At 38.0% G+C, this 17,043-nt stretch overlaps 7 protein-coding genes across 9 annotated transcripts; 3 read left to right on the top strand and 4 right to left on the bottom strand.

The window, feature by feature from the left end:
* The first annotated feature begins 125 nt into the window (after positions 1-125).
* Positions 126-1,374, top strand: LOC116936719 (dTTP/UTP pyrophosphatase). Its single transcript, XM_032943900.2, has 4 exons — positions 126-354; positions 424-665; positions 874-1,032; positions 1,094-1,374. The coding sequence occupies exons 1-4, from the start codon at positions 265-267 to the stop codon at positions 1,245-1,247; spliced, it is 645 nt and encodes a 214-aa protein (XP_032799791.1). The 5' UTR covers positions 126-264; the 3' UTR covers positions 1,248-1,374.
* On the bottom strand, positions 839-2,077 carry LOC116936735 (trafficking protein particle complex subunit 2). Its single transcript, XM_032943905.2, has 3 exons — positions 1,717-2,077; positions 1,403-1,636; positions 839-1,342 (listed from the first exon to the last, which is right to left on the bottom strand). Exons 1-3 carry the CDS (start codon positions 1,804-1,806, stop codon positions 1,244-1,246), a joined length of 423 nt encoding a protein of 140 aa, XP_032799796.1. The 5' UTR covers positions 1,807-2,077; the 3' UTR covers positions 839-1,243.
* Positions 2,078-2,222: 145 nt separating this feature from the next.
* Positions 2,223-3,670, bottom strand: LOC116936702 (carbonyl reductase [NADPH] 1). The gene is made up of 4 exons (XM_032943899.2): positions 3,433-3,670; positions 2,852-3,366; positions 2,561-2,766; positions 2,223-2,466 (listed from the first exon to the last, which is right to left on the bottom strand). Exons 1-4 carry the CDS (start codon positions 3,457-3,459, stop codon positions 2,342-2,344), a joined length of 873 nt encoding a protein of 290 aa, XP_032799790.1. The 5' UTR covers positions 3,460-3,670; the 3' UTR covers positions 2,223-2,341.
* Positions 3,671-4,289: 619 nt separating this feature from the next.
* LOC116936686 (lipoyl synthase, mitochondrial) lies at positions 4,290-6,223 on the top strand. The gene is made up of 8 exons (XM_045168506.1): positions 4,290-4,310; positions 4,435-4,598; positions 4,674-5,051; positions 5,104-5,260; positions 5,330-5,387; positions 5,453-5,611; positions 5,673-5,788; positions 5,863-6,223. The coding sequence occupies exons 2-8, from the start codon at positions 4,545-4,547 to the stop codon at positions 6,096-6,098; spliced, it is 1,158 nt and encodes a 385-aa protein (XP_045024441.1). The 5' UTR covers positions 4,290-4,310; positions 4,435-4,544; the 3' UTR covers positions 6,099-6,223.
* Positions 6,224-6,416: 193 nt separating this feature from the next.
* Positions 6,417-10,500, bottom strand: LOC116936599 (calnexin). Of its 3 annotated transcripts, none has more exons than XM_032943795.2 (8): positions 10,355-10,500; positions 9,897-10,185; positions 9,543-9,835; positions 8,819-9,478; positions 8,602-8,742; positions 8,032-8,154; positions 7,334-7,573; positions 6,417-7,262 (listed from the first exon to the last, which is right to left on the bottom strand). In XM_032943795.2, exons 2-8 carry the CDS (start codon positions 10,159-10,161, stop codon positions 7,215-7,217), a joined length of 1,770 nt encoding a protein of 589 aa, XP_032799686.2. In that variant the 5' UTR covers positions 10,162-10,185; positions 10,355-10,500; the 3' UTR covers positions 6,417-7,214. The 3 variants fall into 3 exon arrangements, with proteins under 3 accessions (XP_032799686.2, XP_045035336.1, XP_045035056.1); XM_045179401.1 differs by lacking the exon at positions 8,032-8,154 and adding an exon at positions 7,772-7,891 and having other exon boundaries at positions 10,355-10,497; XM_045179121.1 differs by having other exon boundaries at positions 10,307-10,441.
* An 87-nt stretch (positions 10,501-10,587) lies between these two features.
* LOC116936633 (progesterone-induced-blocking factor 1) lies at positions 10,588-13,865 on the top strand. The gene is made up of 7 exons (XM_032943846.2): positions 10,588-10,997; positions 11,846-12,115; positions 12,183-12,353; positions 12,421-12,728; positions 12,797-12,951; positions 13,014-13,200; positions 13,269-13,865. The coding sequence occupies exons 1-7, from the start codon at positions 10,588-10,590 to the stop codon at positions 13,355-13,357; spliced, it is 1,590 nt and encodes a 529-aa protein (XP_032799737.2). The 3' UTR covers positions 13,358-13,865.
* LOC116936582 (TBC domain-containing protein kinase-like protein) lies at positions 13,383-17,033 on the bottom strand. Its single transcript, XM_032943773.2, has 13 exons — positions 16,724-17,033; positions 16,386-16,647; positions 16,162-16,319; positions 15,964-16,100; positions 15,586-15,890; positions 15,381-15,530; positions 15,190-15,319; positions 14,961-15,122; positions 14,721-14,898; positions 14,451-14,657; positions 14,040-14,386; positions 13,835-13,980; positions 13,383-13,775 (listed from the first exon to the last, which is right to left on the bottom strand). Exons 1-13 carry the CDS (start codon positions 17,031-17,033, stop codon positions 13,496-13,498), a joined length of 2,772 nt encoding a protein of 923 aa, XP_032799664.2. The 3' UTR covers positions 13,383-13,495.
* Between the last annotated feature and the right edge of the window lie 10 nt (positions 17,034-17,043).

The raw sequence follows: 17,043 nt of genomic DNA, 5'->3' as shown, positions 1-17,043 counted from the left end.
AGGATTAATAGGAGATTCTCGGAGAAAATAATCTCAAAACGCTCCGCACATTGTAGCTTTGCCAGCATTAAAACATGTTTCCCGCTCCAGTGCAGGCAAATATACCATGCGCGGACGTTTCCTCAGAGAATTTTTCCAAGTTTTGTCTGCTTGATTTTTTTTTCTTATTTGAAATCTGAGTTCAACAGATCTAGATGATACCTAAATTTGACATAGACAAGTGTAAATAGTCCAATTTTATGCACATTCTCTTTTTGGAATAAAATGTTGTGTGCGTATAAAACATTGTTGTCGAACAGAAGAGTTGTGTTGGCTAGTACGTCTGAGCGTAGGAAAGAAATATTAAACGGGCTGGTACATGTTTATCAATAGACGATGCTACTTACTATTTCCAATTACTAATTGTTTGCTTCTGTATTCCAGGGTTTTCCTTTTACTGTTGTGCAGTCTTCTTTTGATGAGGACAAAAACAGACCAGACACAAGTGATCCAAAGGAGTTCACACAATGGACAGCATCCCAAAAGGCTTTAGCAGCAGTGGAGGACTTGAAAAATCACTGTAACCCACCAGATTTTGTTATAGGAGCTGACACAGTGGTCTTCCTAGATGAAGTGATTTTGGGGAAACCAACAGACTCAGAACATGCTGTTGAAATGCTAAAAATGTATGCTGGTTAAGCATTTAGCTGAATTCCCAATAGACTTAAGGATCCTATATTACATGAGGCTATATTTCAATATTATTTAGCCCCAAAAGTTACTTACTAAAAATAATATAGGTATTAGATGTAATCCTTACTTCTAATTTAAATAATGGCTAAGATAATCAACATTGAGCTGCTGAATAACAATTTTCTATTAAATTTCCAACAGATTGAGTGGGAAGGTACACTCAGTTGTCACAGGCCTCAGTATTCATTACAAATCACAGAGTGGATACAAAGAGAGGTTAACATCAGAAGTGACTCGAGTCAAGATGGCCACACTGAATGACCTTATAATAAACAGTTATGTGGAATCAGGGGAGTCACTGTAAGTGTTTCTTTGCAAAATAAAGATTTTAAAAATATTAATTTTATTGACATCAACACAGGGGTAAAGCAGGATCATATGGAATCCAAGGGCTAGGTGGAAGTTTGATAGAAGCAATTGATGGAGATTATTACAATGTTGTGGGATTTCCACTACACAGATTTACCACTGAAATGATTAGCATCATACAAGAGTCCAATGAGCCACACAGCTAACCTGTCAAAAATTTCCTCCCATAAAATAATGCCTTCTTTTCAAATGCTGCTGACTTTATTGGAGTATTGATTTCATAAAAAGGATTCATTGAATGCTTGGGGAAAAGAAATTGTTATCACTATCCAATCATGATTTTTAAATTATCATTCTTTACCTTAATGTAAGTTTCATACATTTCCATGAAGTAGTTTTTGATGCCATCTTCATTCTTGACATCATGAAGCATCAAAAACCTGATGCGGCTTGCAGAAACAAAGGCAGAGACAAACCATTCATTGAATTTGTCAACAATTTTTAAATAAAGTGCGTTAGTGGTCCACATATGCTCGTCGACTAAATCTAGCGCAGCATGCGCAATAAATTGGCTTAAATGCCTGTGATCTTCTTTCTAATACGTTTATTAGCAAATGGAAATTTTGTAGTTAGAAACTTCAACTCAACAGCTTTGATCTGAAAACTGATGAATACCTTTGCTTCCTTGTTTGCAGGATTGAATTCCATTTCAAATAGGGGGTTATCATTGTGACCAACGATTACAAAATAATAATTTCCAGCCATTTATGTACCAAGTACCAGTCAGTATAACAGCAGAAGCCAGAAGTGTCAACTTGTGCGTCCAAATGAAAACAAATATTTTTTTTTCGTTCGTCTGCTAGAATAGTAAGCGGACACGCCTCAATAGTCAATATCGCAAAGATCGAAGGATACAAAGAATGTTGTTGGCGCGCACCAAAATTAGTAAAATAGCCTGGCAGGAAGCCGTACACTTGAAATTCCGTTGCAATGAAACAATTTTCAAAAAAATAAAAATAAATAAATAAATAAATAAAAATAAACAAATAAAAAATGGTTTTGCATTCTGTTACTTAAATGAGCACCAGTAGGGTCAACTCATAAGCTAAAAGAAGCCGGTGCACTTTTTACAGTCTTGGTATTTTTTTAGATATAGAAAAAAATTAAGTTATTTTCAAAACTCAACATTCACTAGTTTAATTGTTCCAAGATATATTCAGTTCGGCCTACCGAACAAAAACAATGTATATAATACCAATTAAATCAATAAACCAATACGCAATTTATTGTGGAAATTCACTTAAACTACCGTTGGAGTAGGTCCGTTAACCCAGTCAACTATTTGCTTGTCATACCAGACATACCCTCCCTTTGGTCCATCTACGTTTGGTGGAAGAAGTGCCAACCAAGCCGGTGCGACGGCACCTACAAATAAAGAATAGTAATAATAATAAAATTGATATGTTAAAAAAATAAATAGGAAAATGAAGGTGGAAAAATTTAAACAAAATGAAATTACCTTGTTCAATGGTTAATGGTCCTTTATGACTCGTCATGTCAGTGTCGACATAACCTGGATGGACCGAATTCACAATTATATCCTGACGGGGATCGTGGTCAAACGTTCTTTGCTGAATGCGAGTTAGAGCGCTTATTCCTATTTTGGACGTAGCATACGCGCTATTGGGCCAACCTAACTTAAGATGATCTCCTGTTTGAGCAGCCCTAAGAATTATCAACCATAATATTAAAATTTCATTAAAAATTAGCATAGGTAACTTAAGAATTTCAAATAATATTACACACATACTTCACAAAGCTCTGAATCATTTCAATAAGTTCTTTTGTTGTCAAATCTGATGAACAAAGCTTTTTTCTTAGATCAACTGCTACACTGTTTTCTCCTGAAATTTTTAATAAATGGCCAGCAGAACTTGATACATTAACCACTCTTGCATGTGGCCTTAAAATGGGGAACATGATGTCGCAGAACCTAAGAGTACTAAAGAAATTTGTTCTCAATGTTTCTGTGGCTTGCTCAGAAAAGGGTTCTGGTGCAGCATTCTTGAAAGCAATTGCTGCATTATTAACCAAAATATCTAAGCCTCCATATTTAGACTGCAGATGGTCTCTGAATTTTAATACACTTGCTTCATCATCAATGTCAAGCTGATGGTACTGCGGCTGGAAGCCAAGTTTTCCTAGTTCTTCTACTGCAGTTCTACCTCTGCCTTCATCTCTTGATGTTAAATACACATCTCCATCAAATTTCTGACAAAGCTCTTTAACAATTGCAAAACCAATTCCCTTGTTTGAACCAGTTACCTGAATGTAAATCAGCAGTTAGAATGATTAATTGCCAAGGATATAAACCACAAAACACTTCTTTACCACTGCCACTCTTTTTCCAGCAGACATGACAACTTTAGATTTTACGTATAATAAACTTTGGTGATTGCCGAAGTAGTCTTAGTTTCAAGCTTTATCGAGCCTGTTATATAGCAAGATTTTACGTGTGTTCGGTGCCTGTGCCCAAATCTGTCTAAAAACATGCGCCGCTGGTAGCCTAATCATGCGGTTACAACATAGACGGTTACAATGACTGGGCAACTTCGTCATGCTAACGTAAGGCAGAGTCATAGATTAATAATCTATGGATTACTAAGAGTCATAGGTATCGATTTGATCAAATTTATGACCATGCTAGATGCGACTCGTAACCGTAACCCGTAAAAAACATAATATAACTTAAATGTTTACTTAATTACGTTACGAGCATTACGAAATACGAGATACACGTAATTAAAGAGGAGTTCAGCGCGCAGATTTCCGTGTAGCTTTATATTTGATAAAGTTGAGGACAAACGTCAATTTAAGACCTAAAAAAAAAAAAACCAAAAATCAAAATTTCAAAATAATATTACTTTTATTTATGGTATTTTGGGTATTAGGGAAATCTTTCTGTAGGCCATATTTATTTTAAAATAAAAATTTAAAATTATATTAAATTTACAATACATACAACAGAAAATAAAAGGAAAAAGAAAAAAAAGAATTAGAAAGCGTAATAGATTGGCACAAAGTCAAAACTTATGTAAAAAAATCATTTACGATTATCGTTTGACACGTTTAGTTACGTATACGACACGAGAGCTGTGCGAACACTCTCGTCCCAGCACGTAACGGGAAAACGTTATACGAGTACGTAAAACGCAAAGGCGAACGGGAAGCCGTAAGATAACGTGGGTATTTCGCTCTTCGCTTTCAAAGTATAACGCGATTTCTTTTTTAAAATATTTTTAAAACAAAGATTTGTAATTAAAATTACCCAGTTAGCTTTACAAAATCTATTTATGCAGAAATTTCTTAAATTTCTCTTGTTGTCTGGAAAAGGTTAGTGTTTACTGTTTAGGGATAGCTATGCTGGGAAGCCCTGTCTCTTTGTTGAAATTCTAAATCTAAACAATAATAAAAGCAGTCGACATTAAGGTACTCAAAATAAAATGGCAATCGGACATGTACAACGTAAATTACTTTATGGACGAACATTATTCACTGTGAGTAGCGAAAACCCGATGAAATGTACACATTTTTCATTTTTCATGATCATTTTTCCCAAAAAATGTTGACAGTCGTCAGGTATTAACAACCATGGTACTCTACAGTACAGTTCGGGAAATGGAGTAAAAAATAGTGCCAAACTCAATGTAGCGAAAATAAAAGAGCGATTGGAAAAGGGTCCAGATTTTTCAGATTTTGTACAAGGAAATATTTCTGGTAAGGAAAAATGGAAAGATTATGAAGGGAAGATTATCAGGGAGAAAGGAGGACAGAGGTTGAGGCTGCCACCTTGGCTGAAAACAGAAATTCCAATTGGCAAGAATTTTTCTAAATTGAAAGAAAATCTGCGAGGCCTTAATCTACACACAGTCTGCGAGGAAGCAAGATGTCCTAATATTGGTGAATGTTGGGGTGGAGGTCCAGATGCTACAGCTACTGCCACAATCATGGTATGAATTCTTTTACATTTGTGTTTCAGTGCTAAAATCATCTTAAACACAGCTTATGGGTGATACCTGTACACGTGGCTGCAGATTCTGTTCAGTGAAAACATCAAAAGCACCACTTCCTCTTGATCCCAATGAACCAGTCAATACAGCAATAGCCATTGCTGCTTGGGGACTTGATTATGTTGTTTTGACATCTGTGGACCGAGATGGTACTATAAATTATAACAGTGGTTGATATTTCTTTTACCAACTTCAGCCAACTTTCACTGTTTTGCAAGACTTACCTGACCAGGGTTCAAACCATTTGTCCCAAACTGTTATGGAATTGAAGAAAAGGTAAAAAAAAAAAAAAAAATGCCACTTTGAATTTTTTGTTGTATTGAAAAGTATTGATTTTTAAGGTCACCACAGCTTTTGGTTGAATGTTTAACACCTGATTTTCGTGGAGACCATAATTGCGTCGAACGTGTAGTTCGATCGGGACTAGACGTTTTTGCCCATAATATTGAGACTGTCGAAGAGTTAACGTGGTTGGTTAGAGATCCCAGAGCAAAATATCAGTGAGTATTTCAAGTTCTTGGATGTAAGAGAACAGCGTTAAAATCTTTTTCTGCCAAACAGGCAGTCTATGGATGTTCTGAGGCATGCAAAACAAGTCCGGCCGGACGTCGTCACAAAGAGTTCTATAATGTTAGGTTTGGGAGAAAAGGACGATCAAGTACGCAAGACTCTGGAAGGTATTTTATCTTTACAACTGAGACACATGATTGCCCAGTCCATTTTCAGTTCATAATATTTTCTACTTTTTAAGATCTTCGTGAGGTCGGTGTGGACTGTGTGACATTAGGCCAGTATATGCAACCGACGAAGCGTCACATAAAAGTGTCCGAATACGTAACTCCAGAAAAATTCTCCCAGTGGGAGACTATTGGTAAGGAACTTGGTTTCCTCTACACTGCCAGCGGTCCTTTGGTCAGGAGTTCGTATAAAGCTGGGGAATACTTTATTAAGAATATTGTAAAAAAGGCAAAAACTAGAATTAATTAGGTGTTTAGTACGTGTAAAACTTGTGTGAAATTCATTTCAGCCGGTTTTTTTTTTCTAGCGGCGAAGTAATTGTTCAAATGTATATATTTTGAACAACCCAAATAAAAAATATATAAAAAACAAAATCGGTTATTAACTTCTTCTACGTATTGATGTGACTTTTGATGTTGATCAGTTTAGCGTGGTGAGTTGATTAATTGTTTTTAAGATTATGTTCAAAATTGGCTTGGAGTTTAACGGATGTCAGCACAGAAATGCTCGGAAAAGAGCTTGTTTTCCAGCAACCTCTTACCACTAAGTGTTTGACAAAAATTTTCGTATGGCTTACGGCTAATTTATTCAAAGATCATTTCAAAAGACAAAGAATTAAAAAAATTAATTTCACGTGAGAGGATACGCTACGCTGGAGAATAGAGCTAGAGACGCACGTACAAGGAAGCTTGTTAAACCAAAACGAAACCTAGGATCGGTGTGAATAATGCACGAACGATGAAGCTCGATCATATTAGCACAACGATCCCGTATTCTTCTGGGCAAAGTGTCGTAAATGGAAGAACGGATGTCTTACCTTTCACACTAACCAAAATTTTTGATTGGAAAGACCAAAGGGGAAAATAATAACAATAATAATAATAATAAAGAAAATAAACGGCCAATTAGGTGACTAGGGATCCATTTAAATTTGGATTACAAACTTTATGGGTATCCAAAGGCACGCGCATCAAAGACAGAACAGCAAAGAGGATTTAAATAAAAAATTAAAAAATCCAACGCCGGACATAATCGAAAGGAATGTTGCGGTTCTAGCAGCATTCCCCTTTATTAATTCCTTGACACTGTTCTTTTTTTTTAACGTTCTGTGCCAATTTTTGCGAATGATGAACTCCCAACACACACTATTAGAAAATTCTCGAGGGATGATATTTCGCTCTTGAGACATGAAATAGGATTAAATGGACATACCCGAAACTGTGTTCCGTTTCTACAGAATAGCACACTAAAAAGTGCTACAAAGACAACTTCTGTTTCCTTGTTCTTTTTGCATATCAAATCATTGATGTTCTTTTACCCATTTCTTCAAATGAACGTACAAAAATTTAGAACACCTAGGAACACTCAATCTTTTCGAACTCGTCGGCGGGTTCCCTTCTCTACCACAGGTTCCTGTGAAGAAAAACATTAAATATACCCGATAAGTTTTTTTGTTTTTTTTTTACGTGGAAATTTGTTCATACTTCGGACGCAGGTGCATCTTCCAACCGTTCAGCATCTTCTTCGACTTCTTCGACTTCATCGCCTTCTTTGGCATCGGCATCGTCATCGTCATCGTCTTTTACCTCTTCGTCATCTCCTTCCAACTGTGGCACAGCCTCGGACTCTTCCTCATTCTGCACTGCTTCTTCTGCTCCCTCGTCGTCTTCAACTGCGTCATCTGTCTTTTTAGCCAGAGCTGCGCGTGCGGCATCTTGTTTTTCCTTTAAGATTTATGAACAAATAAGTAAAACCGAAAAAAAAAAAGAAAAAAAGAAAAAATCTGCAAGCGAGACAACTTCAGATAACTGTACAGTTGTATAGAATAACCACAAGGTTTTCCCACAAAAGTATTTATCCTCGATTGTTGATGTCTAATTTAGAAAGCTTAGCTTAAAAATACAAACGAGCTTTCGTATTACCTGGGAATTGCAGCAGAATGTGAAGATCAGCACTAAAGGCAGGCCGACAACGATTACGTATACAGCCCACAGCCAGGGGTTCTTATTGGTGTAATTCATCAAACGTTGAACTACGCTCTCCTACGGCACAAATCAATCAAATACGGGATGTACAAAACTACGCTAAAAGCACATAATAATAATAATAATAATGATAGCGCAAGAGCGAGGAGCGATTTAACCGACGGGGTTGGATAAATGTTTACTGTGTTTAAAGCTACCTCAACCACTCTGCGCCACAGAAACCAAATGTAGAGTGTAACTGGCAAGGAGAGATACATGCCATACACCATGAATGCATTCTCTTTTCGATTCATCCATCGTCGAATGCTCTCACCAAACGCCTAAAGGCAGGAGGACATGATAACAAACGAGCGATTGTTTGCAAGTCGAGAGGTAGACATTATTCCTCCGATGGGCGATTTCAAACGACGTGAAGTACAACTTTTATCTACAAGTGGGCTTTTCGTTATTTTACTCCCTAAAAAGGCTAACCTTTTCTTCCTCTGGACTGTAAACCCATCGAATCAAGTAGATCAAAAAGATGCCAAGTGGCAGGAAAGTGCAGACCCCATAAAACGGCCAAAACCATTCATTACTATTAGTCCAGCGACCCCATTTCTGAAGCCAATGCCAGGGCTTGTGAATACTCCATCCATCGTTCTAACGGTGATTACACAAGGCGTTTAAATTATTTGTTTTTTATAATTAAACATGATTCTTAAAACGTTCACACGGGAATTTTAATAAATTTACGATCCAGCTTAAAATTTAAAAGAATGTCTGCTTACCTGGTCTCTGTCGACGAGATTCCTCTTCAGATCAAATGTTTCGGCTGCCCATTGCTCGGAGACTGTTTTATCGTCGGTAATAATGAAGTTGTCAAAAAGAATATTATCTGACATGGACCAGAGCTCAAGTCCAATAGCACCCTTGAGAAAAGACGAAAATTATACAAGGCATTTCCGGCAATAAAAACAAATCTAACAAGGGTAAATTAACGCTTACAATTGATGCCATATTGAATGGATGTTTGTCTTCGAAAAAATCGGGGTTGGGGATTCGGCGTGGTCTCCATCTTCCTCTGTAATTTGGATTATCAATCATGGGGGCTCGCCATTTGCCTTTAAACTTAGGGTTAGCCTTCATCGGTGCCTTCCATGGGCCACATCCGGGTGCTGATTCACAGGACGGGTTATTGATGAGAGGAGCCTCCCAAGTACCATCCATGTCTTCATCCCAGTCTTCCGGTTTTTCAGCACTAGGATCGGGAATCATCTCGGGTTCATCATCAAGCCAACCATCAGGCTTTGTGGCATCTGCATCGGGAATTTGCTCAGGTTCATCTTCATCCCAATCATCCGGCTTTTTCGCATCGGGATCAGCAATTTTTTCTCGTTCGTCCCAGTCGTCAGGCTTACTATCTTCAGGATCGTCAATTTCGGCAGGGGGATTTACAGGTGGAGAAAAATCTTCTAGAAGTGTTCCTTTATTGACTATTTTGTAATCAACCGATACATCAAATGTGTTATCAGGGTGAATCATTAGAGTATACAAATGAGGCTTTCCATCCTTGAAATACTCATCTAGCCTAGTACTAGGCTTCTTTGCATGTTTTTCTGAATAGGAACCATCCTTGGGGTTTTTATGCTGGAAAATGAAATGTAACTAGAGAAAAAAGATTAAGGTTAATTCAATTTTCTACACATGATTTTTGTCATTTCTTTCACACCTTATGATCATTTCCACATTTATCAGGACCAAACATAATTGTGTAAGGTGTCTTGTCAGTGAACTGAGACAACCTCATCCCTGTTTCCTGAGTCAATAGCTTAATATAAGCTCCACCACATTCTTGTCCATTTTGGAATGTAACATCATACTGAACAATCAAAGGTTTGTTTGTGAACATGAATGGCCTATCCAATGAAGCAGAAATAGCAGCATGTTTGGCTTTCGACTTCAATACCAAACCAAGATCCCCTTTTAATCCATCTTTCAACAATCCTTCAACTGCCCATTTTCCTATATTATTCAACAAATGTACTTGACCATTGTTTAAACAATTAATTTTCAAACCATTTACCATCATATTTTGCTATTTCTTCATCTGCTCCATCTTTCTTTGCCTGAGAGCGGACCCATTTGGCCTCAAATTCTTCTGGAACATCAAAATGCTCAGCAAAATAAATATGACCCTTAGGTGTTGGGCTGACATAAACTATTTCTTCTGGATTTTCTGGTGCACTTTCATCGAGTTCTTCCGTAACTGTTGCCTCCTCGCTGTCATCATCACACCGTACCGAAATGCTTAGGCACAGCCATAGAGCTGTTAAAAGAATTAGTTTCATTTCTGGAAGGTTCGCGACAACACCCTGCAAGAGAGACAACGAGATAGGTTGGATTAGAAATCAATGGTAGAGAAAAACCCAATAATTCGATCATAATTGTTTCAGTTAGATGCGTTACCACATCCAGAAATAATTTACTTCTTACAGATAAGCTGCCACGTTTGAGAATAGACAATTTAGGAGCCTTGCTTACCCCTGTGTCGGAATGATTATTTTATTCACCGGCACAGTCAAATACCCAATACTAACTGAGCTTAACGTGGGATGCCTAAAGCATAAGCACTGGCGAGGAGGGGAGGGAAGGGAGGTGCTTGCCAGACACGAGGCCCGTTTCTATTGGACCATTTATATAAGACTAGTCTATATCGTTGCCATAGTTACAGGGCTTTCGCGCTCAAAACGCGAAAATACAATCAAAAGACAAAAATGGTTGACGGCGTCTCGGCTTCTGTTCCTCTGAATGAAGGAAGCAAACTTTCAGAGTTGTTGTCTATTGGGGAAGATTCTGTTCCAACTGATTTGACTGTTTCCGTGAGTGTACCAAGTCAAGATCAAGAAATCAGTGAAATATCGTTAATTGTAGACGGCGAAAAAAAATCCCAACAAGAACAGTACTACCAGGAAGTTGTGAAACGTTTGCGTATTGAACTTCAATTACAAAAGTTGTCTGTGTCGAAAAAAGATGTAGAAACCGAAAGAATTCTGGCAGACAAGCAACAGGAAATCGAATTGTTAAAACAGCACGTTAACCTGTCTCACAGAGAAAATGAGACGCTAAAAAAGGAGAACAACTCACTATCACAAAACATTGTGGATTTACAAACCAAGAATTTGAGGCAAGTATCATGTTTCCATCACAATAATGGTATTCGTTGTGGTGCTCTTCGATTGTAACATTCCTCCCCCCCCCTCCCCCTCTCTCTCTTTTTTTTTTATGTTTTTTTTTGAATGGCATAGTACTATTTTCCTTTTTTTTTTTTTTATAAAAAAATAATAATAATTCGTTGTCGGAGCATCATTTAAAAATCCATAGTTTTAAATATTGCAGTAAAACAAGTTTCTGTTTCAAGTTCTTGTTTACCCCGTTTTTCTTTACCATGTGTTAGCGTCTAGTCTGAACCTTCAGTACGACTAAGGAATACTTTATGTGAAAGGTATAGCCTTTCCACCATACAGAGCCAATACCTTCCACCAATTCAAGTTGTAGACGGCCGTAAAATGCTGGATAGCCGAAAGCGAATCACAGCTACTTGCAGACACAATTGTATATTTGTTTATTAACAAAAGAAGCCCAATAGTTTATTAGAATGTGTTGATGTGGTTTTTAAAACGAGGACGTCCGATAAGATAAACTGTAGATGCCTTCACCTAGTTCCATAGGTATACTTCCGGAAAAAGTGAAACCTTATGAATTGAAGAGATGATCTTGTTAAAAAATGAAGCCTTAGAATAGTATACGTCATTTTTCACGTGGGGGAAGTCTGTTTGAAGCTTAATACTTTATTACATCATAAGAAAGTATTGTACGGTCGTCGAGATGACATAATCACTTCATTCCCTTCTTTTGGCTTATTAAAGTTAGTTATTAATTTGGCCATTGCCAATAAAAGACGTGAGAATTACCCACGAGGAAAATAAAACGAAATAAATATTTAAAAAAATATATATTATTATTTTACCACAGATTATTGTCAGAAAATCAGGTGCTTGAAGAGGTTACTGCTAAGACAAAGGAAATTGTTAACGAGCTGGAGAAAAGAATAACAGAACTGACTGTTAAGCACCAGCGAGCCCTAAACTTCATTGAAAAAGATGATGAAATCACTTTCGATGAATTTGAACGTTTAAGGGCCAATCAAAACGTTCTCCTCGTAAAGTCACAGACGCTTGATCGAGAAAATGAATCGTTGCGGAAATCTGCAGAAAAATGGAAGAAGAAATTCACTAAATTAAGGTATATCGTCTTAAGCTGCCTATCAAGTTGAACTTCTTCGTAAAATTTGTTTTCCTGTTGATATTAGAGATCAATACGAGAATCGTTTACAAGATGAAGTCGGAAAGCTCCGACAGTCACTACAAAGACAAATCCAGATGTTGCGGTCTTCAGGCAAAGAGGCTTTGGAATCTAAGTTGCTGGAAACCGAGCAACGTCGTGACAAGGCTATGAAAGAAATTAATTATTGGAGAAATATGTAACACTGTTAATTTATTGCCCGTTGGTTTGGAAACTCTTCCTAAAATCTTTTTTTCTTGTACAAGGAGCGAAAAGCTGAAATCAAAGATACGGGAATCTGAGGTTAACGAGGACAAAAGGCGCCTTCAACTCGAGGAGGTGGAGTCCAAAAAGAATGAGCTTGTCCAACATTTAAGCATCCTCGCATCCACCAAATCGAGGTTGGAAAAGGAACTGAACGAGAATAAACGAAAATCTGAAGCTAGTATCGAAAATTTAAAGCAGGATATCAGTGAGCACGAGAAACGGACACAGCAATACCAGCTCCGCATTGAGAGCCTGACGAAAAGTCTTAATGAATACGAGGAAGCGTTTTTAGCCATTTACGGTGTAGGTAGGATACGCTCTTAACATTTTAATTTTACAACTTGAAACGTACTAATTGTGACAAAATTGATTTAGATGAACAATCAAATCGTTGGCCACCGTTACTAAAAATACAGTCGCAACACATCTCTCGCATTTCCAGACGAGTGACCCAGCTTGAAACAGAGAACAGCATCCTCCAAAAACAACAAAATGTTTTAGCAAAAAAAATACACCAGCTAGAAAATGAGGTGAGTCACATACAGAAAGTGATGCAATATTAAGACCTGTTAACATTTCAAGCCATTTTTAGCTCGAATCAAAAGATAAAATGCTATCGCAGATACAAGAAAGGGCACCCGAAACCGTTGGACTTTTTCGGGACAAAGACACCCTTTTGCGTGAACTGCGCTCCCAAATAAATCGTAAGGATTTGCAGTTGATGGAGTACGCGTGTCAGGTGGAACGCTTGAAAAGAACTAGAAACCAACTCGCATCGGGTGAGAACAAAAATAAGCATAGATTAGCTCGCAAAGTTACGAAAGCTTAAATTTTTCACTTTTTTAAGATTTGGAAGAAGTTCTCCGTGATCGCACTGCGCTAGAGGACGTGAAAAATATGTTAAAACAACAGAAAAGCGTTGAGAACGAGGATTGACCTTTATAAATTAAATACGATTATGTCGTATTGCATAACTCTCTTTATTGGTGGACTGGTATAACTCCGACGAGATGGCATTCGATTCAACTGGAGCCATTACTCGCAAACAATATTTAATGGCTTGGAAATTCATCGTCAGCACATTCCGACCGCTGCCGGAACCACGAGTATTTGAGTTTTAAGTAATACGTCAAACCCTTTGTGTAGGACACAGACCCGGGGCCACTGCAAGTCGAGCAGTATTTCGGAAAGTTTAAGGCCAAGATCGTTACAGCTGCTTCCTATCACACAAATGATCTTGCCACGGGCCTTCTCCAGTTGTTCCACTTGCTCGCACGGTATAAGAGTTCGATCCGTTGTCCAACAAGTCTGATAGGGGAGATTTATACTACCTGGTACCGCTCCATGTTGAAATCTGAAACGAGGATTTAGTTTTAGTAAGGCTGTTACCGAACATATATTAAATAAACTTACTTGTTGGCGTTTCTAACATCAACAACTACCATTTTTGGACGCACGAATCTCTTGTGGTTTAAATCTAATAGTTCTAGAAAATCTTCCGCGCTGATACGAGGACAGCGTTCTGCTCTCAAGACCGCTATTGGTATAGAATCCATTGCCTACGATAGAATATTGTAAATCCGCCAGTCAAATTTAATGCGGAAATGTGAATACTCACGAGGGAGCTCGTATCAATATCTTCGTCGTCATCCATGCAGTTGGATCCTATTAGGCTGAAATCCCAGAAAGATCTGTTGCCTTTTGGACTGACGGATGGTGGCTCGTGCTGTCGAAATGTAACACTTTGAGGTGTACTACAGAATATTTCTATGGAGTCCTTCAAGCACCGCTCAATGTCAATTTCAGGCATGTCTGAGAAAAGTAGGATGCACTCGTTGAAGCCTGATTCTAACAGAGATTCCCGTAGTTGCTGCAACACAGCTAGCCCAATGCATAGTGGAAACGATGCATTCCCCAATAACAACTTGTCCCACAAATGAAAAATCTTGTGAAGGGGAAACACATCTAGGAGAGATCAACATTAGAATTAGGCTCTAATAGTAGAGTACGTATCACGATTCTTACTTACGAGCAAACATAGTCAGAAACCAAGGAATCGCATAAAGATCAGGCACAAATCCAATACAGTCCAAATGGTTGCGTAGAACTGGATCATGAAAGGCAACCAAATGTGAGAATTTGGCAAGATATTCTTGTATAACCGTGGAATTATCTTTCCAAAAGAAGTTATTTAAGTACTTCGGAATAAAGGCAGCGAGGCAAGCATATGCTAACGCTGAATAAAATAACATAGTGAGATAAAAGTAGACGGTAAACGAATTAAAATTGGATCCAATACCTTCATCGTTAAAATGAAGAAGCAAAAAAGGAGCCGTAAGGGAATCGAGACCTTGCCAATAGACATACTGCGGATGTTGATTAACCCAAGCTTTCAAAATGCGCTTGAATTTGGCATGTCCTTCAGGAGATGCAAGCAAGTCCATGTACTGATGACACCGAGGGATATCAACTTCGATCTAAACATGAACCTATTTGGATAATTACGGCTCATAATGAAATTTTAAACTGTTTAATAAACCTGTCTGTCAGAAGAATGACTTTTTTCTTTGTCAATGGCCGCATAGACGGCTGGGTAGGATGGATCAACTTTCAGCAATGCTGCCCAAACGCGTGCGCGGCAGAAAGGTGGAACGTCCTCACGTGCCTCTTTGACGATAGCTTGTCTCGTCAAAGGGTACGCCTGGTAAACGGACGTATAAACATGCACCTTTACGGACGTTTGAACATGCAAATCGAAATTTTTTTACCTGGAGCTGTTTGTCAAACATGACAATCCGATAGAGTTGGTAATCGATGTCTTTCTCCTTAATTACCAAAGGCAACTGAGCCGCCTCCTTCAGCGTCGGGTGGTCATTTATATCGAACAGTATGTAACCCCTAGAAGTTAAAAGTGTTCTTGAACCTTTATGAAGGAAAACATTTGATCAGTCAGTCATACGCGTCATTCACTAAAGGATCAAAAACTGAAGATGGTAGGTGTTGCAATCGACGCAGAAGTGCTTCCAAAGATATTTCTACGACGGAATCATCGAACAGAGTAGTTCGATCCTTGGTTTGTCCAAAAGATTCTCCTTCTTCAAGTACAACACTAAAAGAAGTTGTATCGTTAGTTCCTGACTTCCACAATAAAAATCAAGTCTTACCAAGGTAGAGAAAAGATTGCAGGCTTGTTCCTTAATATTCCAGCTTTTCTTAATTCAACTTCTACGTCACCACCAACAAGATGCCAGAAGTGGTATACTTCGGAAAGGGGTAGTTTGCTCATTAGATGATGAATTCGTAGCAAATCCGGTGGAAGAGATTGAGCAGGAAATTTGAAAACTGCAGCGGGTACACTAAATCGTTCGCCAAATAGAGGATACTTCAAAAGTTGATCGGCTGTAGGTCGATTTTCTGGATGAACTTGCAGACAGCTTTCAATTAATTCCTTTAACTCAAGTTGAACACCCTAGTGCAAAAAAACAAAAACAGGAGAATAAGAATTTACGTATATGTGATAGAGAGTCGACGAGAAGGCGCACCTTCCACTGTTCAACAGCCTCTGCTTCTTGAATTATTCTTTCAACCGCACTTCCTTTTGCATGAATCCAGCTCATAACTTTTCGCAAGGTGTTGCAGAGTTTAGCTCGAGATTCACTCAAAAATTCGATCCCGAGAGCTGTTAACGGGGTCGCTTTGACCGGTAATTATTAATTTAACTTTTAATTTGATTAAATTACCCATTTCTAGAAGAATCATCCCCAATGACCAAATGTCTGACTTTGGTTTAGAGCTATACAGAATTAATGTTTCATCACTGGCTGTGGAGTTATCAAACCATGACTTTGATGGATCATAGCCAAGAAGTAAAACTTCTGGTGCTAAATATTTTGGATAACTAGGAAAACAGTAAGCAAACAAAGCTGTCAGTATACATGTGGAAAAGGAAGTTGTAAATTCATACCCAATGGGAAAGGAGACAAGGGTGCTAGATTGAGTCATGTAATACATCCCATAGGCACTGAGTTTCACTCTTCCTTCTGAGGATATGAGAATATTTTTGGAATGGAAGTTTCGATGCACAACATTTTTGCTGTGAAGATACTGGAGGGCTTCTATGATTGATCGGGCAAGGTGAATTTGCAAATCTAATCCAAAAATTTTCTTTTTCAAGATTAAAGTTTGCAATGATGTAGAATAATGCTCAGCCACAACAATGACTCTCTCTGTTGGATCAGTCAAACAATTACATATTTTACCAATAATTGTTTCAACACAATTAAGTAATTAATTGAATACTACCATGTTGAATACGGCAAATGTCAACATAAGCACAAAGATTCGGGTGTTCAAGCTGGGAGAGCGTTTGAAATTTTCCAAGAATTTGGACAGAGTTGGGCGTCAATGGTAGTCCATTACTACCACATGATTCAACTGGATGATTGGCCGCACAAAAAGTAGATACACCCAATCCTCCTCTATCAAGTGGTGTAGGATTTCTACATCTAAAGTTTGTATAAATCTTTCTCAAAGTTTCACCAACGTTATGAGAGTTTTTACTCGAATCATTAGATAAAATATCACTACAATTAGTTTCCACCGTCAGGTCCATGGCAATTTCA

This window comes from Daphnia magna, linkage group LG1, assembly GCF_020631705.1.
Source record: "Daphnia magna isolate NIES linkage group LG1, ASM2063170v1.1, whole genome shotgun sequence".
Taxonomy (NCBI): Eukaryota; Metazoa; Arthropoda; class Branchiopoda; order Diplostraca; family Daphniidae; genus Daphnia; species Daphnia magna.
The sequence above is the reverse complement of the archived record's forward strand: the minus strand, read 5'-3'. Positions and strand labels throughout refer to the sequence as shown.